This window comes from Hyperolius riggenbachi, chromosome 9 (assembly GCF_040937935.1).
Source record: "Hyperolius riggenbachi isolate aHypRig1 chromosome 9, aHypRig1.pri, whole genome shotgun sequence".
Lineage (NCBI taxonomy): Eukaryota > Metazoa > Chordata > Amphibia > Anura > Hyperoliidae > Hyperolius > Hyperolius riggenbachi.
This window is the reverse complement of record NC_090654.1, coordinates 287,285,604-287,313,220: the sequence shown is the minus strand read 5'-3', so window position 1 is coordinate 287,313,220 and position 27,617 is coordinate 287,285,604. Positions and strand designations below refer to the sequence as shown.

General features: G+C 46.7%; 1 protein-coding gene across 3 annotated transcripts in view; it reads left to right on the top strand.

Moving 5' to 3' along the window:
• The window catches only part of DICER1 (dicer 1, ribonuclease III), a 95,173-nt gene that overhangs the window by 56,229 nt on the left and 11,327 nt on the right, over positions 1–27,617 (top strand). For 2 of the 3 annotated variants that reach the window (XM_068254733.1, XM_068254732.1), the window contains exons 14-25: positions 1,399–1,531; positions 4,703–4,778; positions 5,687–5,826; positions 6,244–6,423; positions 7,144–7,357; positions 9,529–9,682; positions 11,422–11,604; positions 14,309–14,414; positions 15,888–16,063; positions 17,464–18,220; positions 21,827–21,982; positions 22,922–23,765. In XM_068254733.1, the coding sequence (XP_068110834.1) occupies positions 1,399–1,531; positions 4,703–4,778; positions 5,687–5,826; positions 6,244–6,423; positions 7,144–7,357; positions 9,529–9,682; positions 11,422–11,604; positions 14,309–14,414; positions 15,888–16,063; positions 17,464–18,220; positions 21,827–21,982; positions 22,922–23,765 (3,119 nt within the window). Of the gene's footprint in view, positions 1–1,398; positions 1,543–4,702; positions 4,779–5,686; positions 5,827–6,243; positions 6,424–7,143; positions 7,358–9,528; positions 9,683–11,421; positions 11,605–14,308; positions 14,415–15,887; positions 16,064–17,463; positions 18,221–21,826; positions 21,983–22,921; positions 23,766–27,617 lie in introns of those variants that run through there. The other variant, XR_011024179.1, reaches the window with a different exon arrangement.

The window sequence follows — 27,617 nt, the reverse complement described above, 5'->3', positions numbered from 1 at the left end:
TTGTTATCATATTTTTCGGACTATAAGACGCTCCTGACCATAAGACGCACCTATGCTTGGAGGACAAAACCAGGGGAAAAAACTATATAGTAAACCTGGTGCATCCCTGTTGAAGGGGCAACTTGTGGATTATGCCCCCTTTGTACCTCATGCCTCCTTGTACCTCTTGTGTCTCCCTGTGTCCTCTTTGGCACCTTGTCTCCCCTGTTAGTCCCCCTGTATCCTCCTCTCCATGGGCAAAGGAAAAGCGAGTCCCCGACATTGCGGTGGGTTGGAGGTTGGTATTGGCAGCGTTCACACGTCAGGAACTCCCTGCATTTAGACTATAAGACGCAGGGACATGTTTCCCCACTTTTGGGGGAGAGAAAGTGAGTCTTATAGTCCAGAAAATACAGTATTTTTGCGATTGCCTCTACATTTTATTTGCACCAAACAGTAGAGGATGGAACTGGCACTAGATGCTGCAGCAGGGTACTTTCTTCAGGCTGATGCCAGGATTTGTGCTCACAGTGATGAACATGCAATATTTTAAAGGACTCACGAGGCCAGAACAAAAATGCAGCTTTACTTACCTGGGGCTTCTTCCAGCCCCTAGAAGTCATTTGGGTCCCTCGCCGCAGCGCCGGTCCTTTCCGGGGTCCTGCTGGCAGCCTGTAAGGATCGCTGTTTAATCCTCCTCCCCCTCCTCCCCCCCTTGGGTCGGTACGGCACAGGAACGTCGGTGCAGTACGTCCCCGGAGGCGTGAGTGCGTACAGCGGCTCGCATGTGCAGAAATCACCGACCCATTAGGGGTCAGCGATCCTTACAGGCTGCCCGCAGGACCCCAGAGAAGACTAGAATTGCGGCAAGGGACTTCTAGGGGCTGGAAGAAGCTCCAGGTAATTAAAATTGCTTTTTTGTTCTGGCCTCGTGAGTCCTTTAAAGAAGAGTAGCTGGGCATGTAGGTCCTTTGCATTTCAGAGTTTTATTGATTACAGATGTAGATGTCAGCATTGGGGGTGGGTTTTAGAAAGGACCCGTTTCATGGTCATTTGCTTCATCGGAAACTAAATCCAAAAAGCCTCTGACAAAGCTGGTGACGTGAGTAGTTGTGAACTTGAAGGCTGCACAAAGAGTGCCATTGACCTAGAACAAGGAATGGCTTTCACCGGGTAAGGCCCAGGAGGGACGAGGAGGGCTCTCTATGGTATCCAGAGCTTTTTCTCTGCATAGGTATGTATGAAAACTAAATTTTATTTTTCACTTCAGATTTGCTTTCACTTCAGTTTTGCATTTAGATGAGCTTTATAGAAGTAGAGACCAATGTGCAGGAATAAGAAAAGTTATATCCATCTTTTTAGGACTGTAATAATGTCTTGAACCTGAGCGGAAGCTTGATGCTGATTGGTTTGTTTCAGGTACTGTGCCCGGTTGCCCAGCGACCCGTTCACTCACCTCGCTCCGAAGTGTAAAACTCGGGAAACATTAGACGGCCTGTATCGGTCCACCCTCTACCTGCCGATAAATTCCCCTCTGAGAGCCCCCATTGTTGTAAGTACCTGGTAAGAATATGTTATCAAACACCAATCCTGCTTTGTTGTAATGTTTCCCTTACAGGTCGACCTGCCCAGATCTCAGATCCTTCTTACGTCACTTGGGTAAAACGATTAGTTCGGCCTTGATATAGATTTGTAACGTTACGGGCGCAGAAAGTGTCTGAGAAACAAGAAACAAAACCTGAACTAAGAATAACATGGAGGCGGCCATCTTTATTTTACAACCACTTCCTGCCAGAGGACGAAATAAGTCACTGCACTCTCCTCTCTACAAAATCTTAGATAACATTTTTTATTTATCTTTGAGCTGATAAAAGGCTACAAAGTTGAAAAGAAATGACAGCAAACCCCTTTCCTCCCTCCAGGGAATTCAATGGCAGGGCAAAGGGCTGGTTCAGACGGATGTTTGGAGGCGTCGCGTTCGTTGGCGGCAATGCGTTCAGGCTTTCAGCAGCGTTCGCGTTGCGTTCGGATGCGGTCGCGGTTTTTCTTCCCCTAGGGGGAGATTACCCGTCATGGTTAACCGCCCCTGGAAGCTACATGTAGCTTCCAGGGGCTCCTTGAACGCCAGGGAAAATCGGGACCCAAACGCAGCATTCGTGCAAATGCGCGTGAAAGCTTGGTACAAACGCTCCCATTCACTTGAATGGGAGCGTTCAACGCCAAGCCCCAAACGCTGGCGGTAAACGCTCCGCAAGCGTCCGTCTGAACCAGCCCTAAGTAGTAAACAAATGTAAAATAAACATTGCAGGAGAAGACAGATGCAACGAGTAGGGTATAGAATGTGTTCCTAATACATGATAAAAACAAATGAACTGTTTACATAATTATGAGAGAGACAAATAAAATGTGTGGGTTAAATGTACAATAGAACTGTTTACATCAAAGCTATAATGTATGAATAGTTAGTAGAAATACCCGCTCAACTGTGTGGTGAAAAGACCGTGCTGGATCAAGGCAGCCTGGCCCAGTCAAACAAACAGAGGAAAGGATCCGCGCCAAGGTCTTCACATACATACTTTATTCAGGACATACCCCAGTTCCAGTTGTATTGGGATATGTCCTGAATAAAGTACGTATGTGAAGACCTTGGTGCGGATCCTTTCCTCTGTTATAATGTATGATAGTGTATTAATTGTGTATTTTTTTTTCTTATTTTCCTTTTAAAATGCTTCGAAAATGAAGTACTTACTTAAAACAAATATCAGCCACAAAAAGCCTAATTTGTCCTGAATATAACAAATTATAGCTCATTTAGTTGTGATAATTAGTGATAAAGTTACAGTTCTGCCAAAGTAATCAGAGCTGCACTGAACTGTGAAAACTAACTCAGTAGGGAAGTGGTTCATTAAAGGGGCACTACAGCTAAAAACTGTAAAATTTAAAATATGTGCAAACATGTACAAATAAGAAGTACATTTTTTTCCAGAGTAAAATGATCCATAAATTACTTTTCTCCGATGTTGCTGTCACTTACAGTAGGTAGTAGAAATCTGACAGAAGTGACAGGTTTTGGACTAGTCCATCTCTTCATAGGGGATTCTCAGCAAGGCTTTTATTCTTTATAAAGATATTCCTGAAAAAGGATTTAAAGAGAATCTGTATTGTTAAAATCGCACAAAAGTAAACATACCAGTGCGTTAGGGGACATCTCCTATTACCCTCTGACACAATTTCGCCACTCCTCGCCGCATTAAAAGTGGTTAAAAACAGTTTTTAAAAGTTTGTTTATAAACAAACAAAATGGCCACCAAAACAGGAAGTAGGTTGATGTACAGTATGTCCACACATAGAAAATACATCCATACACAAGCAGGCTGTATACAGCCTTCCTTTTGAATCTCAAGAGATCATTTGTGTGTTTCTTTCCCCCTGCATCTCTCATGCACTGAAGTTTCAGGCTGCTCTTTTCTTCCTGCAAACAGCTTTGCCCTTGTCTGTAATTCTTCAGTATGTGAAAGGCAAGCCCAGCCAGCTCAGAGGACGATTTATCCAGCTTGTAAAAGATAAAGAGAGAAGCTGCTCTAATCCTAAATAACACACAGGCAGTGTGCATAGAGGGGCCTGGAAGGGGGAGTTCATAGCAGAACCACAACACTGAAGAACTTGGCAGCCTTCCAGACACAGGCCGACAAGTCTGACAGGGGAAAGATACATTGATTTATTACAGAGACTGTCATAGTAGAAAGTGCTGCAGTAAGCCAGAACACATTAGAATAGCTTTTGGAACTTGTAGGATGATAAAAAACAGGATGCAATTTTTGTTACGGAGTCTCTTTAAACAATGATGCTGGCCGGCTTCCCTGCTCCCTACACAGTTTTTTGGCAGTTGGACAGAGCAACTGCCATTCACTAAGTGCTTTTGCAAATAAATATATCCTTGAGAATCCCCTATAAAGAGATGGACTAGTCCAAAACCTGTCGCTTCTGTCAGATTTCTACTACCTACTGTAAGTGACAGCAACATAGGAGAAAAGTAATTTATGGCTCATTTTACACTGGAAAAAATGTACTTCTTATTTGTATATGTTTGCACATATTTTAAATTTTACAGTTTTTCGCTGTAGTGCCTCTTTAATGAACCACTTCCCTACTGAGGTACAAATCGTAGCCCCCCCCCCCCCCCAAATATTTACACCCTTATCCTGGTAAAACAACCGATCTAAAGTATGGACCCCTTTATTGGAAAAAGAGATCCATTAGCAATTGGGAGAGCCCTTACAGCTCTTGGCCTTCCTGCGATTGCAAGGGCCGCCCCCCTGTAGTTAAGCATTTTAATTAGATATAGGGCCACACCCCCTTTTATAATGCCCTGCAGAATAATTTCTGATTGGTTGATGACCGTTTCCCACCAAGCCTCACAGACTGGGTTTGGGGGCTGTACAGTCCACGCTCCCCCATAAGTCAGGTCAGGCGATTTGCTCAAGTCTTTCAATCCGTTTATTGCAGGACGGATAGGTGTGTAATGCGCAGAACTTTGTGCATCCCATGTGCCAATTTTACCGTTCTATGTATTGAAATAAATGGGAAGCTGAATTAGGGCAGTGACTGGGAAGAGTCTCTTTCATCAGACAGCACAGAGTCTCGGTGTAGTGCTGTATGCAGTCTGTAGAGGTAGTTCATGTTTCTCTTGAGCAGTCTGTCATTGGGCTCGTTGTTCCTCCAGGGTCCTTCTATGAGCTGTGCAAGACTTGCTGAGCGAGCCGTGGCCCTGATATGCTGCAAGAAGCTGCATGAAATAGGTAATTCACTCTTTATTTTGTGTATGTTTGTGAGATTTTGACAGAGGCCGACATTTCAACTTCAAATACAGTTTCTTTAAAGAACAAGTGACACTCATGCTAACCTAGAAATAAAAACACATTATATAAATAGATAAATACTACTTCTACTTCCACAACAGATGTATTGTACTGTCCACATTATGATTCCTGTGCATTTTATAAAGGTAAAGCAGAGAGTCCTATTCTAGACAGTTTCCATATTGGTTACCTTTGAATGAAGCTAATCCTGACCTCGTTTCCTCCCTCACTTTTTTTTTCTCCTCTTGCTAATTGTGTATTCATTCCCCGCCCTCCTCCCACAGTGTTCGGACACTCCCACTGAGGTCTATATTAGGAAGTGCAGTGTCTTATGTCATTAGAAGGAGGGGGAAATAATGGGAAGAGGAGGGATATATTATAGATAAAAAGATCCCCCAGCATGCAATTGTTTTGTCAGCCGATGGCAATGGCAATTAAAGGGCCGTTGCTCCTATGGTATGTGATAACTCCAAACCATAACAGCAGAAAATCCTGCATTCAAAACTTTAGCATCTTTATCACTTAATACACTCAGACCAGTTGCTATTGAAATTTGAATTTTATCATGACACCCCCACTTTAAGGCCTGAAACCCACTAGCAGCGCTTTTCTAAGCACTTGTGATATGAAAGGCTCTTCCTAATGTAATGCTATGGGTGTGGTCCCACTTGAGTGATGTGACTTTATAAAAATCCCCCATAGCATTGCATTGGCAAGAGCGTTACAAATCACTAGCACTTAGAAAAGGCTGCTAGTGGGTTGAGCCCAAAATCTAGATTACGGGCTCTTTGTCTTTTTTTTTTTACCTGTAGCCATTGATAAAGCATTTTACCTACTTTTATCATCAGGTGAGCTGGATGACCATTTGATGCCCGTTGGCAAGGAAACCGTTAAATATGAAGAGGAGTTGGACCTACATGACGAGGAGGAAACTAATGTTCCTGGCCGGCCGGGCTCCACAAAGAGGAGACAGTGCTACCCTAAAGCTGTGAGTGACGTTAGATAAGTCTACACTGATAATGGCATAAGCGGTAAGAACCTTACTGCAAATAATAAGTGGAAGGGTACTAACTAAAGATCAGACACCCAAAAGCACACCAACAGGTTTCGCCCCCAAGCGGGGCTTCGTCAGAGGTAAAATAATGCAATGTACAGAGCTACCGCTCCACCAACACAATATAGATACACGGAAAATAAATAATGCAGTGTGCTGGCTGCCCATGTTTGAGTGAGATCCAGAGCAGCTTAGAAATGGCAACATCTAAACAGGGCTATGGAGTCAGTACAACAATCATCCGACTCCACAGCCCTGCATCTAAATACGTTGGGTTTGTTGTATATTTGTCTTTGGATATTATTCAGACTTTCTGGGTCTCCATACTGATTGGTTTCTCCTCCTTTGTAGATCCCGGAGTGTCTGCGGAACAGCTATCCGAAGCCGGGCCAGCCGTGTTACCTGTATGTGATCGGAATGGTACTGACCACGCCCTTGCCGGACGAGCTGAACTTCAGGAGGAGGAAGCTGTACCCCCCTGAGGACACGACCCGGTGTTTCGGTATCCTGACTGCCAAACCCATACCTCAGGTAAGGTCGCATGTTTCCCGCTTCACTGCGGGGGATATGGAAGAGAAGTCACACCTTTTTATTCACTTTTTTAAAAAATTCAGAATGCCACCCTCCATTCACTAAGGGCAGTTCGGTGAAATAATTTAGGTCAGTAAAATTCCACATTCGGTATTTTAAATTTTTTTTTTCAAATTCTCTAAGATTTCCCGCATGCGGTAGACGTTCGGAAATATACCAAAAAAGTATGCTTCAATTCACTAAGCCTTGTTCAGTACTCACCAGCTGTGGAGCAGGTCAGGCAGGAAACTGAGGTCCCAGTCACACTAGAAGCACTTTTCTGAGCGTTTTGCGATTGATTAGCGTTTTTTAAAATCGCTCACATTTGTAAATGTCTCCTCCTGCTCTGCTGGACTGAAGTCCCGCCCTCCAGAGTATCGGACCAAATGGAGTGAGAAGCAGGGCTGTCAGGCTCTCCCTATTGGCGGTTTGCTACCTCTGTGTGAGTTATGGGCTGGTCAGAGCTGAAACACTTATACTTGATTTACCGAATGCTGTGATCTTTGTGAATTGCAACTTGACATTTCTTGAGGTGTTGAACTTACAAGTCGGTAATTGTACTCTTCAGTGCGGTAATGGGTTTGGTAAAATCAGCTGTTTTCTTCACTACCGAATGCGGTAATGCTTAGTGAATGGAGGCCATGCTATTTACCGGCATAACGATCTTGGTGTGTGTTGCAGATCCCGCACTTCCCGGTGTACACGCGCTCGGGGGAGGTGACCATATCCATCGAGCTGAAGAAATCGGGCTTCGCTCTGACCCTGCAGCAGCTGGAGCTCATCACCCGTCTCCACCAATACATCTTCTCACACATCCTGCGCCTGGAGAAACCTGCACTAGAGTTCAAACCTACAGCGGCCGACGCCGCCTACTGCGTTCTACCTCTCAATGTCGGTGAGTGCATTCCCCTGTCATTACCTCTTTATTAATTAAAGAGGCCCTGTAGTGACATATAGCAGAAGGCAGTAAAGAGGCCCTGTAGTGACATATAGCAGAATGCAGTAAAGAGGCCCTGTAGTGACATATAACAGAATGCAGTAAAGAGGCCCTGTAGTGACATATAGCAGAATGCAGTAAGGAGGCCATGTAGTGACATATAGCAGAATGCAGTAAAGAGGCCCTGTAGTGACTTATAGCAGAATGCAGTAAAGAGGCCCTGTAGTGACATATAGCAGAATGCAGTAAATAGGCCCTGTAGTGACATATAGCAGAATGCAGTAAAGAGGCCCTGTAGTGACATATAGCAGAAGGCAGTAAAGAGGCCCTTTAGTGACATATAGCAGAAGGCAGTAAAGAGGCCCTGTAGTGACATATAGCAGAATGCAGTAAAGAGGCCCTGTAGTGACATATAGCAGAAGGCAGTAAAGAGGCCCTGTAGTAACATATAGCAGAAGGCAGTAAAGAGGCCCTGTAGTGACATATAGCAGAATGCAGTAAAGAGGCCCTGTAGTGACATATAGTAGAATGCAGTAAAGAGGCCCTGTAGTGATATATAGCAGAATGCAGTAAAGAGGCCCTGTAGTGACATATAGCAGAATGCAGTAAAGAGGCACTCTAGTGACATATAGCACAATGCAGTAAAGAGGTCCTGTAGTGACATATAGCAGAATGCAGTAAAGAGGCCCTGTAGTGACATATAACAGAATGCAGTAAAGAGGCCCTGTAGTGATATATAGCAGAATGCTGTAAAGAGGCCCTGTAGTGACATATAGCATAATGCAGTAAAGAGGCCCTGTAGTGACATATAGCAGAATGCAGTAAAGAGGCCCTGTAGTGACATATAGTAGAATGCAGTAAAGAGGTCCTGTAGTGACATATAGCAGAATGCAGTAAAGAGGCCCTGTAGTGACATATAGCAGAATGCAGTAAAGAGGTCCTGTAGTGACATATAGCAGAATGCAGTAAAGAGGCCCTGTAGTGACATATAGCAGAATGCAGTAAAGAGGCCCTGTAGTGACATATAGTAGAATGCAGTAAAGAGGCCCTGTAGTGACATATAGCAGAATGCAGTAAATTATTCAGGATACCCACTTTTACATTAAACATCCTGGTTTCAACATCAGAAACAATTCCTGTATCTATATATTGCTGTATATTTGTAAGTAGCCCCGCCCTCCCCGTGATGTCACAGCCTAGGCTGTTTGGCTATGTGGAACACTCCTAAAGCATTCTGGGAGCCCATATATTCCACAGAGCTGCACCTGCCAGTTGTAAAGATTTCACCACCAGTGATAAATGTCAGAATGTCAATCAGGGAGGGGACAGATTTTACAATGGGCAAACATTGACTAAATAATCTATTAACCGCTTGAGGACCACAGGCTTACACCCCCTAGTGACCAGGCTATTTTTTACAATTTAGGCCACTGCAGCTTTAAGGCTTTGCTGCAGCCTATGACAGCCGGTCGCTCTTCAGCCTTTCCAGGGGACAGCCGTGTCACACGGCTGTCCCCAGTGCAGCGCTGCACTCCCCTCCAATTTCTGCCCCCAGGACTTCACTCCAATTGGCGTTGAGGGGTCCTGGGGCTGCCGCCCCGTTCACGCCGATTGGCGTGGGAGCGGTCGGTTAAGTACTTCATTAGGGCGCTCCTAGCTCAAAGGCTGACATTTTGCGGCACTTTTACTGGCGTGATGAATTGGGCATGCATCCACAAAGTGCATTGCCTGTGCAAAATAAATTATTATTTCTAAAATTGATTGCCGTCTGAGAGGTAAGCCACCTCTTATCTTTTTTTTTATTTATTTTATTCAAACCCTGCTCCCCATGTCAAAGGCAGGGCCCTTAACCAGTTCACTATTCAGCCACTTCTTAAAGGGAACCATAGATGAAGAAAATAAGGCTGTTATACAGAACACTGCCACTTGCTACTATGTGTAGCGGTTTTTGTAAAACCGCTAGCGGTTTGCCATGAGCGGGAATCGCGCGATCCCCGCTCAGGTGAAAACGGGCCCTAATCCAATTCATAGTACAGTGTGGGGCCCGGACTGTTGGTAGTTTGACTGGGTGACGTCTGTAGATGAGATTTCTGGGTAAATCTGACGTTGTGTAATGCTTTTCTCTGCAGTTAATGACTTTGGCACTTTGGACATAGACTTTAAGTTTGTGGAAGATATAGAGAAATCGGAAGCACGTACTGGCATTCCTAGTACACAGTATACATCAGAAAACCCTTTTATTTTCAAGCTAGAAGACTACCAAGATGCAGTTATCATTCCAAGGTGAGTGCATCGGGATCTGCAGTTACCCAGAATCCTCTGCTTCATTCATAGGAATGGTGGGTGGGTCATGTGATGATGGTCTTGCCGGTTCTAGATTCCCCTCACACACAGAAACGAGGCATGTTGCCCGGCTGGGATCTAGGCTAGCGGCGAGTTATTCTGCTATTTGGGGGGAGAAGGGCTGGCAGAGCAGTGCATGAGGAGCGTCAGAGCGGGCGGGGCAAGGGCAGAGAACAATGCTCTCAGCCAGGTCTATCCACTGGGCAGATAACCGATGTGCTGAGAGGGGTTGGAGGCTGCTGTACACAATAACAACCATCTTGGTTGAGTTTAATCTAGCGTGTGTACAAGGCTTAACTCGAGTAACCCTGGCCATACTGCCTCTGTTACACCTTACCTTGTCTCACAACCATAACTCCACTTCTTCAATGGAACAGTGACTGACTTACAGCCACTCAGGTGGGTTGAGAGTGTGGCCAAACCCACACAGCCACACTCCCACCCCAGCTGACTACAGGTTCTTTAGTGTAGAGCACAAGTGTCAAACTCCAGGCCTGGAGGGCCAGATCCATGCCGGCGTTTAGGATGGACTGAGAAAGTGATGGATGTAATCTACCTGATGGACCCCACCTTTCCTGATTCAGACCCATCAGTTCATTTGAGCTGTATCAAAAATGTGTGAGGACCTCGGCCCTCAAAGGACCGGTTTGACGTCACTGGTGTAGTCTGAACTGATGGGATGGATGGGGTGTTGCCAAGTGGATCCGAGATACATTTTTACACAATGCACAATTTGTACCTTTCATATAGTTTATAGGGCATTCCTCAAGCTAAATACTTTTTCAGTTTTTGTTTTAATGCTCTAATTCCCTATAAACTAAACAAGCCTCGCCCACAGCTTCTCCAGCGCCTTGGCACTCTGAGACCCATGTAGCAAGGGCTTATAGAAGCTCAGTCTGGGCAGGAGAAGGAGGTGTTTCTAGCCAGATATTTCACAGGCAGAGGGAGGAGGAGAGGGGAGTGAAGTTTTCACAGGCTGAGGGCTGGAGATACAGATCAGCTTGCCTGTGTCTAATAATCACAAACAAAACATGGCTGCCCTCATTGTATCACATGAAGAAATAATCAGATACTGTTGAAGCTGTTAGCTGTTAGATTTGCTGTGTAAACTATCTAAACTTTAGATAAGATATACAAGTTACTTGTTATAGTTAGTTTTTCATCTCGGATCCGCTTTAAGGGAGAATCCCAGATACAAACGAGCCATTAGAGTTCTGTTTTTCAGAATTGGTGCAGTAGAGGGAATGGTTCAGCTGCGTTGCGCACTAATTTTTTTTTTGCAACTTTGCCATATTTCATACAAGTTCAATTTAATGTCTTGGAAGCACTGTCTGAATATATGCTCAATGAGTTCATGCAGATTTGTGGAAATTATTATGCAAATATATGCAGCGTAAAGATGGACCAATCAGTTTAAACCCGGGTGGGACTTGATTGGTCCATTTTTAAGCTGTATATATTTGCATGGAAATTTACATAAATCTGCATAAACTCTGAAATATTTGCATCTCACTGATCATGCCTATGTCTGAACAGGGACGCTGTAGCACCCATTAGCCCTGTTTCTGCTGAGAGACGGCTGTTTTAGGAGAGGTCACGGCTGTTCAGTAACATTCTGTCACACTTATTGACTCTCGGTGTTCTGTTTTTTACATTCTGTTGTACTTGTCTCTTTCCAGATATCGCAATTTCGATCAGCCTCACCGGTTCTATGTCGCTGACGTGTACACTGATCTTACTCCACTTAGCAAATTCCCTTCCCCAGAATATGAAACCTTCGCGGAATATTACAAAACAAAGTACAACCTCGACCTGACGAACCTCAACCAGCCTCTCCTGGACGTCGACCACACGTCATCCAGGTACCGGGACGCGTGATGTTCTGCGGATTTAATGTGTAACTGGGCTAGGGCGAAAAGCAATCGGTGAAGCAGACGCCGCGCTGGTCAGACAAATCTGCACGAATTAGTCTTATCTCACACACGATACAATAAAATGATCCAATTTTACAGCAATTCGATAAAGATTGGATTTCCTGAAAAATCAAAAGCTTTTTTTTTTTTCATTTGAGCAAGAAATGCGATCGGATTTCCCGAAAGTTGATCGGGAATGGTGGATTTTTCTGATCCATTTTTTATGAAAATTGAATGGTGTGTGGTAGATTGTAAATGAATTGATATATAAATCCAAGCAATTTTCTTTGCGTTTCCAATCATTTTTATCATAATTGAGGAAAAATTTTACATGTGTGTGTGGTAGGGCTGAACGGTTCAGCGGTTTTAAACCGAAACCGCGATTGCTGCAAAGACGATCTAGGGATCGTCAGTACCTGCGGTTTCCAGGCACTCTGCACCCGCTGTGCTGGTCCGTGTGGCTCCGCCTGCCGCCGCCGCGTCATACACGTGAAGACGCGTGATTGGCTGTATCTGTGCCTGGAGTTGGAGCGGTGAAGTGCTGCTGAATGGGTCCACCCCCCTCATAAGCTGCCCTCATAAGCGATGTGCACATGACACCACACTGCAGGCTCTGCCGGCGCCCTTATACATGCCCTGCGCAGCTCCTGCCTGTGTCCACTCCACACACAGATGTGTTAATTCACCCAGGCCAGCGACACCCCGCCACCACTAGGCTCCGCCCCCGCCACGCTCATACACTACAGGACAGGGTCAGTCAATCCACAGTGTTCAGCCGGCCCCCTGCCAGCAACATCACAGACCGACCCCACCTCCTTACACTGTCTCCGTGGCCGTGCAATGAATATGTCACATCACTCAAATTTATTAAGATAAATGGTGGGAACGGGGTAGAGCACAAGGAGGGGGGAACAAAACACGAATTGAAAAAATCGTGAATCGAATCAAAATCGCGATTTTGGATAGAAATCGTTCAATTCAATTTCTTCCTAAAATCGTTCAGACCTAGTGTGTGGTACATTGGTAGGTTTTTGAAACGTTGCAATCAGTCAGAAAAATTAATTGCTATTCTTGAATTGAACAGATATTTAAAAAATTGTATGGTGTGTGGCCACCTGCTAGATACACACCATACAATTTTCTGTTAGATTTTCTGTTGGAAAAAATCTATCTAGCAGGTAAATTTAACAGAAAATTGTATAGTGTGTACCTAGCATTATAAAGCTGATTAGCAGCCACCATTGTACCAGCCACTGATTGACAGGTGCCGCTATGCCAGCAGCAGTCTAGTAAAGCTCGGGATAGGCTGACTACTGCTCACTCTTACATAGTCACCCTTTGCCCCTCCCTTCTGATGACTCATGCTGTCAGTTCTCTGATGTCTGCTAGACAGGACAGCATGAGTGATCAGAAGGGAGGAGTCTGAGCAGTGATCTTATGGAAATAAGCGGTGTTTGGCTGCACAGCCTCACTGGAGTTTGTCTTGGCTTTATAGAAGAAAAGAAAGTCTCTCTGAAATGTCAATAAACACTTTGGTTTCTGGACATAAGGGCGCATACACACGCTCGGCGGATGAATCAAAAACAGTCTTATCAGTCTGCCGACAGCTTGTGCTCACGTGAAACGACCGCCCAGCGGGAGGGTCTGACGGACCTGCAATTTGAAAAACTATGGCTTGTCTACGCGCCTTTAAAGGGACTCTGAGCTCTAAATAAAAATGAAATTGGTACTCACCTGGGGCTTTCTGCAGCCCAGTGTAGGTTGGGAGGTCCCACGGCGTCCATCTGGCTCCTCTCCCAGGGCCTGGCCAGAAATGGCTCCCCGGCTGCACTGGGCCCGAGTGTCGGGCTCCTTCCGCACATGCGCAGTACTGTCACACCGGCCACCGTGATGACGCAAGGCGGCCGGCGTGGTGACGACAGACGTGACGTTTCAGGAAGAAGGAGCCCAACACTTGGTCCCAGTGTCGCCGGGAGCCGCCGGGCAGCCATTTCTGACCAGGCCCTGGGAGAGGAACCAGATGGACGCCGTGGGACCTCCCGACCTACGGTGGGCTGCAGAAAGCCCCAGGTGAGTATCAATTTCGTTTTTATTTAGAGCTCGGAGTCCCTTTAAAGAGAGTCTGAAGCGAGAATAAATCTCGCTTCAGACCTCATAGATAGCAGGGGCATGTGTGCCCCTGCTAAAACACTGCTATCCTGCGGCTTAACGGGGGTCCCTTCACCCCCAAATCCCCTCGGTGCAGCGGGGGAGCGCTTCCTGGTTGGGGCAGGGCTAACCGCCGCAGCCCTGCCCCACGCGCGTCTGTCAGTGCGTATCTCCGCCTCTCCCCCGCCCCTCTCAGTCTTCCTTCACTGAGAGGGGCGGGGGAGAGGCGGCGATGCGCCGCTGATAGACGCAACTGGAGGCAGGGCTGCAGCCGTTAGCCCTGCCTCCAGGAACGACCAAGTCTGTGACCAAGTGTTGCAGTGGGGGGTTTGGGGGTGAAGGGACCCCCGTTTAGCGGCGCGATAGCGGCGGTTTAGCAGGGGCACACGTGCCCCTGCTAACTTTGAGCTCTGAAGCGAGATTTATTCTCGCTTCAGAGTCTCTTTAAGATCTATTAAACGTGTCTGCATTGTTCTGACGTAGATCTTCTGTTGTTGTATTCCAGGCTGAACCTGCTGACTCCCCGCCATCTGAATCAGAAGGGGAAGGCCCTTCCGCTGAGCAGCGCAGAGAAGAGGAAAGCCAAGTGGGAAAGTTTACAGAACAAGCAGGTACAGCAGACGGGGTTCGGTGGTTCTTGTAGAGACAGGAGCCCAGTGAGGCGGTATAGTCAGGTGTAGGAGGACGAAAGTATATATAATTATGTACTAACAAAGGTGAGCTGCAGTTCCTGCAACCACTGTATAGGCTCCAGGTCCTTAGCAGCATAAGGTGTAGAGTAGAGGCGCCTACCCCTGAGGAAGCGGGCAATGACCCGCGAAACGCGTTGTCAGCTTTTTGAATAAATATTTTTCCAGTTGAACTGCTTTCTGTATCTTCTGGAAAGGAAAGCAATTACCTCTCGTTTTAACACACCTATATTTTGGGCGCCTCCACCCCACCCTTCTCTAGGTACAGTAGAAGGACAATGTCCCCAGATGGGAAGTACCGGGTGTGAGTCATGTGGTACTGCCTTGATCTCTCCCATTTCATGGAAGCTGACGAGAGCAGAATAAGGAGGCCGCCATTGCTGATCCTGTTCAGAAAACATACTTGCTTGGCTGGTTCTGCCTCAGTACTGGGTGGTTCTAGCCCCTTAAAGTGCACCCAAGGTGGTCCTCCCTGATCAAAAATGGGACAAAGAGGCATGCACCTTGCACAAACTCATACCCCTGTGGCCGCTCACTGCCCCTCCCCCCATATCCCCATCTGCATTGCTGCGGCCCGCCCCCCAGCTCAACAGCTACTGACTAATTGGTTGCTGCCAAGATGGACACAGGCCTCTGTAAAAGCAGGAGGGGGGCGGGGAATCGCCTGTGACCCAATGACGTCAGTTCAGGTAAGTATTTCAGACTGAGGCACACCCTTTCCCCCTGGCAGTTTTACCAGAAATATTCCTTAAAGCTGTATTGTCACCATAAAAATCAAATTTCAACAGCAACTGGTCTGAGTGTATTAAGTGATAAAGATGCTAATCCTGCATTCAAAGCTTGCAAAACTTTTTCTGCTGGTATGATTTGGAGTTATAACATACTTTAGGAGCACTGGCCCTTTAGTAGTCAGTGCCAAATAGTTGCATGCTGGGTGTTCTTTTTATCTATAATCTATTCCTCCTCTTCCATTTATTTCCCTGCCTAGCTGCTTATCTCAAACACCCTCTGTTTACAAGCAAGGGTGAGGTGACAGTGTAGTTCCTAGTATACACCTCAGTGGGAGTGTCTGAAGACTCTGGGAGGAGGGCAACTAATGAATACACAATGAGCAAGAGTGGGGGGAGGGGGGGGAGTATGATATCAGCATTAGCTTGGCAAGATGGCCACTGCCTAGAATAGGATTTTTTGCTTTATCTTTATAAAATTCACAGGAATCATTACATGGATAGCACAATACATCTGTCATATAAGTAGTTAAATATTACTTCTACTTACATATGTGGTTTTTATTTCTAGGTTAGCATGGGTGTTGCTTGTACTTTAAAAAATGACAGGTTGACTTTAATTGTGTAGATAGTTTTACTCTGACACAATCTCTTGTGCCTGCGACAGATTCTGGTACCGGAGCTGTGTGCGATCCATCCCATCCCAGCATCCCTGTGGAGGAAGGCGGTCTGCCTGCCCAGCATCCTCTATCGCATGCACTGCCTGCTGACCGCGGAGGAGCTCAGAGCCCAGACAGCCATCGACGCCGGAGTCGGCATGAAGTCCCTGCCTGAGGATTTCCGGTAAGTTATCTTCAGTTCCAAAAACTTTTCAGGGTGATAGTAGGGATGGTCAATAAAAGGCTGATGATTAAGTGTTGGTGCAAATTATATTTAAATGAATGCAGCATACATTTGAATGCAGTTATCATTGCATTTGCATCATCTCAGGATTATAGGGGTGTATGTGCTGTGGAGATTAGTATTGAAATTTGGCAATGAAGCATTTGGGTGGGAAGGATTATGGGGTGCACATTTTTGGGGGAAGTTCAGTGCTTAAAGAGTAACTGTCGGGCATAAAATCAATTCTTTATTTTTATCTGGTAAACAAGTAATAAGAATGCTAACCAGGTAATCCAAAAGTTAAAATCACTATTACTTTTCTTGTTAATAAATGATCATTCCCCAGTTTACCCGACTCTTATTTGGTACACACAAAATTCGGTACACAAAAAGGAAGTTGCAGGGCATGCTGGGTTGTCCTTTTTTGCTACTCTATTTCCTCTCAGACTTAACTAATGCAGCCTGATTGGCTGAAGCCTCATTCCCTCCTGTTTTCCCCTCCCACACCTCTGTTCCTCTCTGATTGGCCAATATTTCTCATGCTGAGACAATGCAGTTTCTATAGTGAAGGGCGAGCAATTCAGGCAGAAGATAGTAAGGGAGGAAATGAAATGAGGATTGGCTTCAAAATAGCCACACTTAAAATGGGAAATGCTAAGAAGGATTTCCTCTTATTTTACTGTAGAAAAATCACTAAAATCAAAACATGGACAGTACAATACATCTGTTATGTAAGTAGAGCAAGTATTTATCTACTTATATATGTGGGTTTTCTTTTTCTGAGATAGTATGGCTGACAGCTCCTCTTTAACCTCCCTCGCGTTATGGTTATTTCCAGATTTAAGGTCTAAAAGCCGTGCAATTTTTTTTATAAGCTTTTAGACCCTAAAAACAAGAAGAAAAACATACCTCAGAGGGTTCTGCAGCAGCTCTGTATGTAACTCGCTCAGGCACGGGATTACCACCTTGCTCTGTGGCTTTCCGTCCCCAGCCTCACTCGGGATTACCACTAAGGTTTTTTAAGTAAACTCGAAGAGAAAAAAAAGGTCCCAAATGGGGTGCTTACCTCGGGAGAGGGATGCGTCTGGATCTTCCTAAGGCTTCCCCCGTCACCCTCCGCCTTGACGTTCCAGCGCTGCGACCCCCTAGCGGGCGTCTAGCGACTTCTGGCGTCCATGTACGCAAGTCGGCGTGTCACCTGACTAGCTGCAGGTCAGGTGACACACCGGTTTTCGTACACAGGGGAATCTGGAAAGCTTGAAGCTTGGTAAGTATTTAGAGGGGAGATTTGTCCTGTTTAGGCCGGATATTGGGGACTGTAATTCTTAGGCCATGTGTGATGAGCTGAACTTGTATTGCAGGTATCCCAACTTGGATTTCGGGTGGAAACGGTCCATCGATAGTAAGACTTTCATCTCAAGTCTCATCCCGACATCACCTGACCCTGTAAATGACTGTAAACCGGTTATCCACCCAGCTGCCCTTGACCATGCTGCTAAACCAGAGGCCCCAACAGAGAAACATGACCAAATGTCTGTGAACCGAACTGAGCAGAAATGCCTACGCTCTCCTCCCAGCACCTTTCAGACAGTTCCTGCCGCAGGCGACCACGCCATGGTCAACGGCGTCTCCTGCAATGGCCTCGCCGACACAGAGGGCGACGTTTGCCCCATGAGTCACCTGGCTGGCCGCCGACAGGAAATGCCTGCTCCATCCTCTACCTCATCCTTTACTGAGAAAACCATGAATGATAAGCAGCCCCTCGCCAACATCGAATGTACTGTGAGCGAAATGTCGAACGACGTGAATGCTACCAAACCTACCTCAGACGAGTGTCCCGGTTCTCTGGCAGTTGCAGTTTACCCACGAGTTCCTTCTGTCGCCAATGGGGAGAAGTGTGAAAATGGGACTTCTAACGGGTACTCCTCGAAAACACTCGGGCCAAACCCTGGACTCATTCTGCAAGCCTTGACCTTGTCCAATGCCAGCGACGGGTTCAACTTGGAGCGGCTGGAGATGCTGGGGGATTCATTTCTGAAACACGCCATCACCACCTACCTGTTCTGCACCTATCCTGATGCCCACGAGGGAAGACTTTCATACATGAGGAGCAAGAAGGTTGGTGGGAAACGTTGGAGGTATAGAAAGGTGCTGGTGGACATTCTGTGGATGAGGGGGGGAGGGGTCCAATGTAACCGTCACATGACCACTGTGGGCCACATACCTTGGACTTCCACATGCTGTGGATAACACATGGAGGGGGAGTTGGTTTGGGCGGGAGGTTATGCTGTTCTAAACTTGGTGCAGCTCCATGGAAGACATACATAGGAAGCCCAACCATTTTCACACCACTTATGCTGGATACACACCATGCGTTTCCGCGTTCGATGCGGCCGTCGATACGCGTCGATTCGATTATTTCCAACATGTCCAATTCAAGCTTCGATGGATCGTTAGGTCGATTTGCCATACTTTACATGGCAATCGACCTAAAAATCATCGAAATTCGTTCGGAAATGCTCGGAAATAATCGAATCGACGCGTATCGACGGACGCATTTGACGCGGAAACTCATGGTGTGTATCCAGCATTAGGCCTGATTCACACACAAATCTGTACATTTCTGATCCAGTCCTATCCTATCCAGAAAACGCATACAAACTGATGCCAACTGTCAAAAACTGACAGGACACTTTTTATGTGTGAACCACGCCTAACTGCTTAAAGAGGAACTCCAGTGAAAATAATGTAATAAAAAAAAGTGCTTCATTTTTACAATAATTATGTATCAATGATTTAGTCAGTGTTTGCTCGTTGTAAAATCTTTCCTCTCCCTGATTTACATTCTGACATTACATGGTGACATTTTTACTGTTGGCAGGTGATGTAGCTGCTGCATGCTTTTTTGGCAGTTGGAAACAGCTGTAAACAGCTATTTCCCACAAAGCAACAAGGTTCACAGACAGGAAACTGCCAGGAGTACCACGGTCCTCAGGGTTTCTTTGTGAAAAGGAATAGATTTCTCATGTAAAAGGGGGTATCAGCTACTGATTGGGATAAAGTTCAATTCTTGGTCGGAGTTTCTCTTTAAAGGACCGCTCCAGCGTAAAAACTAAGCAGTTTAAAGCCTGACAGAACCGACAGGTTTTGGACTATTTTATCTCATGGGGGATTCTCGGGGTTTTCTTTGTTTTCAAAAGCATTTTCCAGTGTAACTGCTAAAATAGTAAGATACCGGCCAGCCTCCCTACTCACTTGCACATTACTTTGTCAGTTGGACTTTGCAACTGTCGATCAGCAAAAAGGCTTTTGAAAGACGACCCTGAGAATCCCCCATGAAGAGACGTGCTAGTCCAAAACCCGTCGGCTTTATCAGATTTTAACTGCTTTCTTTTTTCGCTGGAGTGGTCCTTTCAAGTAAACCCAAAGTGAAGCCTACAAGAAAAACACATACTCGCCTAGCTAGAGAGAAGCTTCTGGATCCTTCGGATGCTTCCTGTGTGCTCCCTCCCTGGCTGTGCCTACCGCCAGCCACGCCATCAGGTGAGATCTTTCCAGCGGGCTTTGGCCCTTTTTGGAAACCTGGTCTCCTGAGTGTGCTCTCCTTTGTTCTTGTCCTTCACAGATGTACACCCAGTCACCGCAGGTGAACTACAGAGCAGCACTATTTCCACTAGAGCATACATGTCAAACTCCGGGGCCCTCAGAGCCATTAAATTTGGCCCTCAAGTGGTTTCCCCGCTTTGCATTATGTTTGGCCCACTCTAGACCACCAGGGAAGCTATATTGGAGGTGAAGCCCTAGAACACCAGGGAGGCCATATGGGAAGATGGAGGAAAGCACTAAACACTAGGGAACTGTATAGGGGAGGCTGGGGGGTCTCTAGACTACAGGGAACTGTATAGGGGAGGCTGGGGGGTCTCTAGACTACAGGGAACTGTATAAGGGAAGCCGTGGGTCTCTAGACTACAGGGAACTGTATAGGGGAGGCTGGGGGTCTCTAGACTACAGGGAACTGTATAGGGGAGGCTGGGGGTCTCTAGACTACAGGGAACTGTATAGGGGAGGCTGGGGGTCTCTACACTATAGGGAACTGTATAGGGGAGGCTGTGGGTATATAGACTACAGGGAACTGTATAGGAGAGGCTGGGGGTCTCTAGACTACAGGGAACTGTATAGGGGAGGCTGGGGGTCTCTACACTACAGGGAACTGTATAGGGGAGGCTGTGGGTATATAGACTACAGGGAACTGTATAGGAGAGGCTGGGGGTCTCTAGACTACAGGGAACTGTATAGGGGAGGCTGGGGGTCTCTACACTACAGGGAACTGTATAGGGGAGGCTGTGGGTATATAGACTACAGGGAACTGTATAGGAGAGGCTGGGGGTCTCTAGACTACAGGGAACTGTATAGGGGAGGCTGGGGGTCTCTACACTACAGGGAACTGTATAGGGGAGGCTGTGGGTATATAGACTACAGGGAACTGTATAGGGGAGGCTGGGGGTCTCTACACTATAGGGAACTGTATAGGGGGGCCAGAGTCTCTAGACTACAGGGAACTGTATAGGGGAGGGAGGACCACTAGACACCAGGGAATTTTATAAGGGAGGAAGGTGGCCAGTAGACAGAGTTTGGACTGTGACTAGGCCCCATTGTACAATTTCGGCCCACTTTGAGTTTGACACCCCTGCACTAGAGGGACCACACCACCGCAGTCTCATCAATCAGATCGCCCCCCACACACACACTCTTCTTGGGGTCTACTATCCAAAATGTCTTCATCTCCATTTTATGGGTAGCCAGTGTAGTATAGTATGAGTTTGCCATACCTAGTGCTTCTTCAGGTACCCCATAAATCCCGTGGCCCCCCAGCTTCCCCGGCGTCCCCCTCTATGTTGGAGCTCTGGCTAACCCACAGCAAGGGCACGTGCCCAGCCCTGTGTTTGCCCCTCTTCGAATGCACTGTTAAAGGATACCAGAAGTGACATGTGACATGATGACATGTGTATGTACAGTGCCATGCATACATATAACTATGCTGTGTTCCTTTTTTTCTTTCTCTGCCTGAAAGAGTTAAATATCAGGTATGTAAGTGGCTGACTTAGCCCTTGCTCAGACAGGAAGTGACTACAGTGTGACCCTCACTGATAAGAAATTCCAACTATAAAACACTTTCCTAGTAGAAAATGGCTTCTGAGAGCAGGAGAGATAAAAAGGGGAATTTCTTATCAGTGAGGGTCACATTGCAGTCAATTCCTGTCTGAGTCAGGACTGAGTCAGCCACTTACATACTTGATATTTAACTCTTTCAGGCAGAAAGAAAAAAGGAACACAGCATAGTTATGTGTATGTACAGTGCCTAGCACACAAATATCTATCTCATCATGTCACATGTCACTTTGGGTATCCTTTAAACACACTCCAGCAGCCATGGCCAGGAGGGTTCTGGGCATGCACGGTTTTAGAAACCGTTATAGCTATGCATGCCCAGGACACTGCTGGCCGAGGCTCTGGTATAACCCCGGGGGAGGAGGCATGCGTGCTTTAGTGTTGGGGAGGGGGGTGATGAGAGATACAGTGGTTGACTTGATAGGTTGTCAGATATCTTCACCTTCTGGACCTGAGATGGGCAGCAGGTGTGGTCATCATTCATATACAATGTCTTCATGAGTCAAAATATGTCGGCTGTTTACTCACCGTTTCCTTTCCGCCATCTGATCGCAGGTCAGTAACTGTAATCTCTATCGTCTTGGGAAGAAGAAAGGCTCGCCAAGTCGCATGGTTGTCTCCATATTTGATCCGCCTGTCAACTGGCTTCCGCCGGGCTACGTCGTCAACCAGGACAAGAGCCTGTCAGACAAGTGGGAGAGCAACGACACGGTGAGTGGCAAGCGGAGTGTGATGAGAATCCCAGAATGGATAGTAACCCAGATCTCATTCTCTGACGAGCAGTCTCAGGTGTCCTCTCTTAGATGACCACTTGAGCAGCAGACGGGAAGTTTATTCCTGTCTGTGCCTTGCTTGGATGCTGGTTACCACCTATACTTAAGAATATCGGTCAAATGCAGCCACTGATATTTTACGATCAACTGTGTAATGGTGGGGATATATTTCTGGTGCTTAACCAGCATTTATCAGCCATACTAGCGTGGAGTATTGTGCATGTGCTGTACCGGCCACGAGCCTCCTCAACCACAGAACGCTCCTAGTCTCAGGAGCACATCGAGGAGGAGATGAGATACCTACCTATGTAGAGGTTGAGATACCTACCTATGTAGAGGTAAGGCTCTGGATACGATAGAGCCTTCCTGGTCCTCTTGTCCATTTCCAGTCCCATTCCTCATCGAAGTTCTGTCTTCGGTACTTCTAGGGCAGAGTCCGAGTTCTTCAGAAGACTGGCGTGTCCGTACTCCTCATGTGCGAGGCTGGACTTGTGTGCGCACAGTACAGATGGTCTTGTCTTCAGAAGTACTTCCAACGCTGCCCAGTGAGTGTTGAGGAGGTATTTAACCTAGCAAATCAAATAACTTCAACGGGGAGATGTTGCAGTTACGACTGGACGGACAAAGGACCGGGATAGCTCTACGGCAGGGATCCCCAACCCCCGGTCTGGCCTCTCGCCCCCGCAGCCGCCACTCGTGTTACCTTAGCTGGCAGCCGCTTCCTCTTTCATATTTCCTGGAAACAGAATGCAGCTGGTGTGAAAGGGCCCTCTTAATATTTTTACCTGGAGGAAAACTAGAATTATATGTAACTTAAACAGAACCTTGTATCTTGTATTACGGTTCCTGAACATTGTGTAATTATTGTTGCCTGCAGGCTAGCGAAGGCGTGACCGCGAATGGTAAACTGGATGACGACTTCATGGATGAGGATGATGATGACCTCATGTGGCACAACCCCAAAGAGGAAGTCGATTTTGAAGATGACTTTCTAGAGTACGATCAAGAGCACATCAAGTTTATTGACAGCATGTTGATGGGCTCGGGAGCGTTTGTGAAGAAGATTCCCTTGTCGACGTTTTCTGGCCCTGACCCGACTTTCGAGTGGAAGGCTCCGAAGAAACCCTGCCTGGAGAATGTCCAGTTTTCATCAGATTTCGATGATTTCGATTACAGTTCTTGGGACGCCATGTGCTATCTGGACCCCAGCAAGGCGGTAGAGGAAGATGACTTTGTCGTGGGCTTCTGGAACCCATCCGAAGAGAACTGTGGGCCGGACGCCGGGAAACAGTCCATTTCCTACGACCTCCACACCGAGCAGTGCATTGCCGACAAGAGCATCGCCGACTGCGTTGAGGCCCTCCTGGGCTGTTATCTGACCAGTTGCGGTGAGCGGGCTGCCCAACTCTTCCTCTGCTCCCTGGGCCTGCAAGTTCTTCCCTCCATAAAGAAGGCTGATGGCGGGGTCTCCTCAGGCAAAGCATGCAAGCCCGGTAACTGTAAACCCAATTCTGACCTTCTATTCTGCAAAGGAATTGAATATGGTTATTTGAAAATCCCTCCCAGATGCATGTTCGACCACCCAGATGCAGAGAAGACTCTGGATCACTTGATATCGGGATTCGAGAACTTTGAGAAGAGAATAAACTATCCGTTTAAAAACAAGGCTTACCTCCTGCAGGCCTTTACCCATGCCTCCTACCACTACAATACCATAACTGGTAAGTAATGCCTTTACTGCGAGCCGCCTCTATAACACTCGCCCCTCTCAGCTGAGAACACTGAAGCTTTGTGTTTGGTGCAGATGGTCTGGGGGCTGACGCTATTTTGGCTGTCTATCTCATTTTGGTTTTAGATCTTGGTAACACTGGGTTTTGGTTTTTTTTTGTTGCTGGTTTTGACAGCCCCGTTTCTTTTGTTCAGCAGTCGCCTCGACCTAGCTGCTTAAAGTGAACCGGGCACCATTTTTAGCACCCAGTGCATCTCAAAATAGCACATAAAAATGCATACTAACAATGTGGATCATTATAAAAAAAAAATACATTCTACCTCTTCTTTTTACATTTAAAGAGACTCTGTAACTTTAAAAAGATCCCCTGAGGGGTACTCACCTCGGGTGGGGGAAGCCTCTGGATCCTAATGAGGCTTCCCACGCCGTCCTGCGTCCCACGGGGGTCTCGCTGCAGCCCTCTGAACAGCCGGCGACAGGCCCGACTGTAATTTCAATATTTACCTTTGCTGTCTCCAGCGGGGGCGCTGTGGCTGCTTTCGGCTCAGAAATAGACGGAAATACCCGATCTCCGTCGGGTCCGCTCTACTGCGCAGGCGCCGGAGATTTGCGCCTGCGCAGTAGAGCGGACCCGACGGCGATCAGTATTTCCGCCTACTTCGGAGCCGACAGCCATCAGAGCGCCTGCGCAGGAGCCAGGAAGGTAAATATTACGTCACGGCTGTACGGAGGGCTGCAGCGAGACCCCCGAGGGACGCAGGACGGCGTGGGAAGCCTCATTAGGATCCGGAGGCTTCCCCCACCCGAGGTGAGTACCCCCCAGGGGACGTTTTGCCGTTACAGTTCCTCTTTAAATGTTTGTTAGAGGCTTTTATTGGTCTACTTCCGTGGCCTGCCAACTGCAAAAAAGCAGGCAGATGAGGATTGCCGTAATTAGCAATAGCAATGAGCAAACAAAAGCTTTTATCAGCAGGGGGTGGGGCGATAGGACACGTTACTTAAAATAGTTTAGAGTGTCACACTTGATTATATTCACACCTTTTCCTGGATAACTAAAGGCAGACAGAAGGGAAGGGGGGAGATGGCAGCTCCTACAGCTATTAGGAAAACACTAAAGAAATCCAAGCAGCTTTCTTTTTCTGCAAAGAGTGCCTAAATTATAAATTACAGTTTGCTTTAAACCTAATAAGTTGCCAAGATATATAAACTCACACATGATAAAGTGTGATTTTCTCACCCCTAGGGTCTGTATTCCACATACAGTCTTGAAATCCCCGCCCCCAGTGTGAAATTGGGCCCTGGGCCATTTTTATTCTTTCCAAACCATAGGTGCAAAAGATGCTGGGGGGTTGATGTCATAACTCCACTCCTCATGTCCATGTGATCTAATGTAGGCAGACAAACAGACATCTGAAATAAGAATTATAGCAAACAGACATGCTAAGACAGGCTACATGTGATGCTCTGCTGTGGTAGGTAGAAGCTATACACACCCTCTCCATGCCCCCTCCAGGCTCTGTATGAGTCACAGACTGAGCTCCTCTCAGCCTATCACACTCTGGTTAGCAGACATGTTTTTTGTTTGTAAACACTGCCTAAAACTGGCAATTACAAGCCAGGATTGCAGCAGGGAGTGGCAGAAACAGCACAGAGGGGCCCAGGAGAACATAGTGAATAGAATGGTATGCTCTTTATTGTAAGAATTTTAGAGTACAGATTCTCTTTAAGCTGGAATTTTTTTTAATGACTCCAGTATAAGTCTACCTAGGAAAGTTACTGGTTACACTTTGGACCAGAAGGGTTTTAACGGCTGCACTGTGTAAAGTATTGTATTGTATTGTATTGTACAGCCATTAACTCATCTTGGTCCCCAACTGCCAGCCAGTCACCCTCCCGGTCCCAAAGTGTAGCAATTATCCACTCCCCCATCCCCCCCCCCCCAGTACACGCTATAACTATGCAGCCAGTATCTTCTGCCCCCCCCCCCCCCTTTCCCGCCAAATAATCAGAACAGACTGCCTATATCTGGCCCCGTTCCCCTCCATAAGTAATCTGTGTGGACAGTATCTGCCCTCCTACATCCCCTGTTCCCCCAGCATTCTTTATGTGAAGTGTGCCAGGACAAGGGGAAAGGGGTCTTATGGGTAATTTATGCAGTAAAATAATGGCAGTCTGTGGTTTGCTCCAAACCGACCTCTCTCTCTATACCCCCCATTACCTGTATTAACATAGCAGAAGCCTTTCCGTGCCAGGTACCGTGTCTTCGCTTCCTTCACTATGCTTATCGTTTCCTGCGTCTGCTCCCACGTCTTGTTGTAGCCCCCATGTTGTGAGCCGCAGTGGAGGTCACATATCTGCCACTGCCGGGCTCCATGTCCTGTTATCACCTCTTGCATCCTCTGCACTCACTCTGGTTAGCTGCCAATGTCGTGGCTCACTCTGCAGTAAGTAGCATAGGGAAAGATAGGTTCACCAGCTAGCAGTCAGAAATGTGGGTCTGACTCGCGTATAAGGCAACCCTTATACTTCCCTGATCCCCCCGCTGATTCCAATGTTCGTGCCGCCCGTCCCCGCATAGCAACACAGCGCGTCGTCAGCTGCACAGCTGACGCGTGTATGTGCAGCCCCGCCCATCGATGTCGCCCAAGGGGATAAGATACTGTTTTCCAACAGGCGACATAAGTAGAGTGTGTACGCGGCCTTAGACAGGCTGTTCTCTGTAAATTCACACAGGGTGGGTTTCTCTGTGTTTTCCTTCTCTCCTGTGGAGGAGTTTAGGTCCTTTTTAACATGATACGTTGCCTAACGCTAACTTCCCCTATTAGAATGATTTCTTGCCATAACACCTTACCCTTCATTCCTTAAGTTACCTCCTCTGTAGTTAATTTACCTCCTCTGTAGTTTATTTACCTCCTCTGTAGTTAGTTTACCTCCTCTTCACTTAAGGAATGAAGAGATAAGATAACTCTCTCACATTGGCCTCAATTCACTAAGATCATGCTGGAGATAATAAGGCAAGAGAAAACTTACCTCCACACAGTAAGAGAGTAATCTTATCTCTTCATTCCTTACGTTACCTCTCCTGTAGTTAATTTACCTCCTCTGTAGTTAATTTACCTCCTCTGTAGTTATTTTCACATGCAGCTAATAAACAGCCTGTCTTTAAAGGTAACCAGAGATGAACAATTCACACAAAATAAACATATCAGTTGATAGCTTCTAAAGAATAAATGCTCTACCTGATAATTTCGCCACTCTGGAGTGCCTTTTTGAGTGTTTTTTTATCCATTATTGCTCCAGGAAATATCCAATATGGCCGCCGGCTCATATCTCTTCTGCTTCCAGGTTATAAGGTGTTCTGGATGTGCTGTCTAGGCTATATGAGACTATAGACAAGCAGGGCTGCTGCAGCCTTTCATCTGTCTGCTTTCAGCTTGATTATTCTGGTATGCTGTGTGGCTGCCTGTAGGAAGTGTCTCTCATAGAAATGAAACTGCATACAGTAGATAATGACTGGCTGCACACTGCACACAGATACACTTGTCTGTTTCAGAGCTTCTTTCTCGGCAGCAGCAGCCCCTCCCATGTCAACAGCCCTGAGTATGAAATCTGAGCCAGGAGGTGGCAGGCTTGGGCTTGAAAAGACTCCAAAGAAGAGTGACTCAGCTATAATGATTCCAGGTCAAACCTCGACTGAATCAGTCGGTGGATTCTTATCACAGTTGATAACAGATAGATTAGACTGAGAAGAATAAAACTAAAAGCAGGGTAGGGGTTTACTGTCATGTTCCCACTGATAAATGTAATAAAATACATGAGGGTGCTTCGTCTCTGGTTCTCTTTA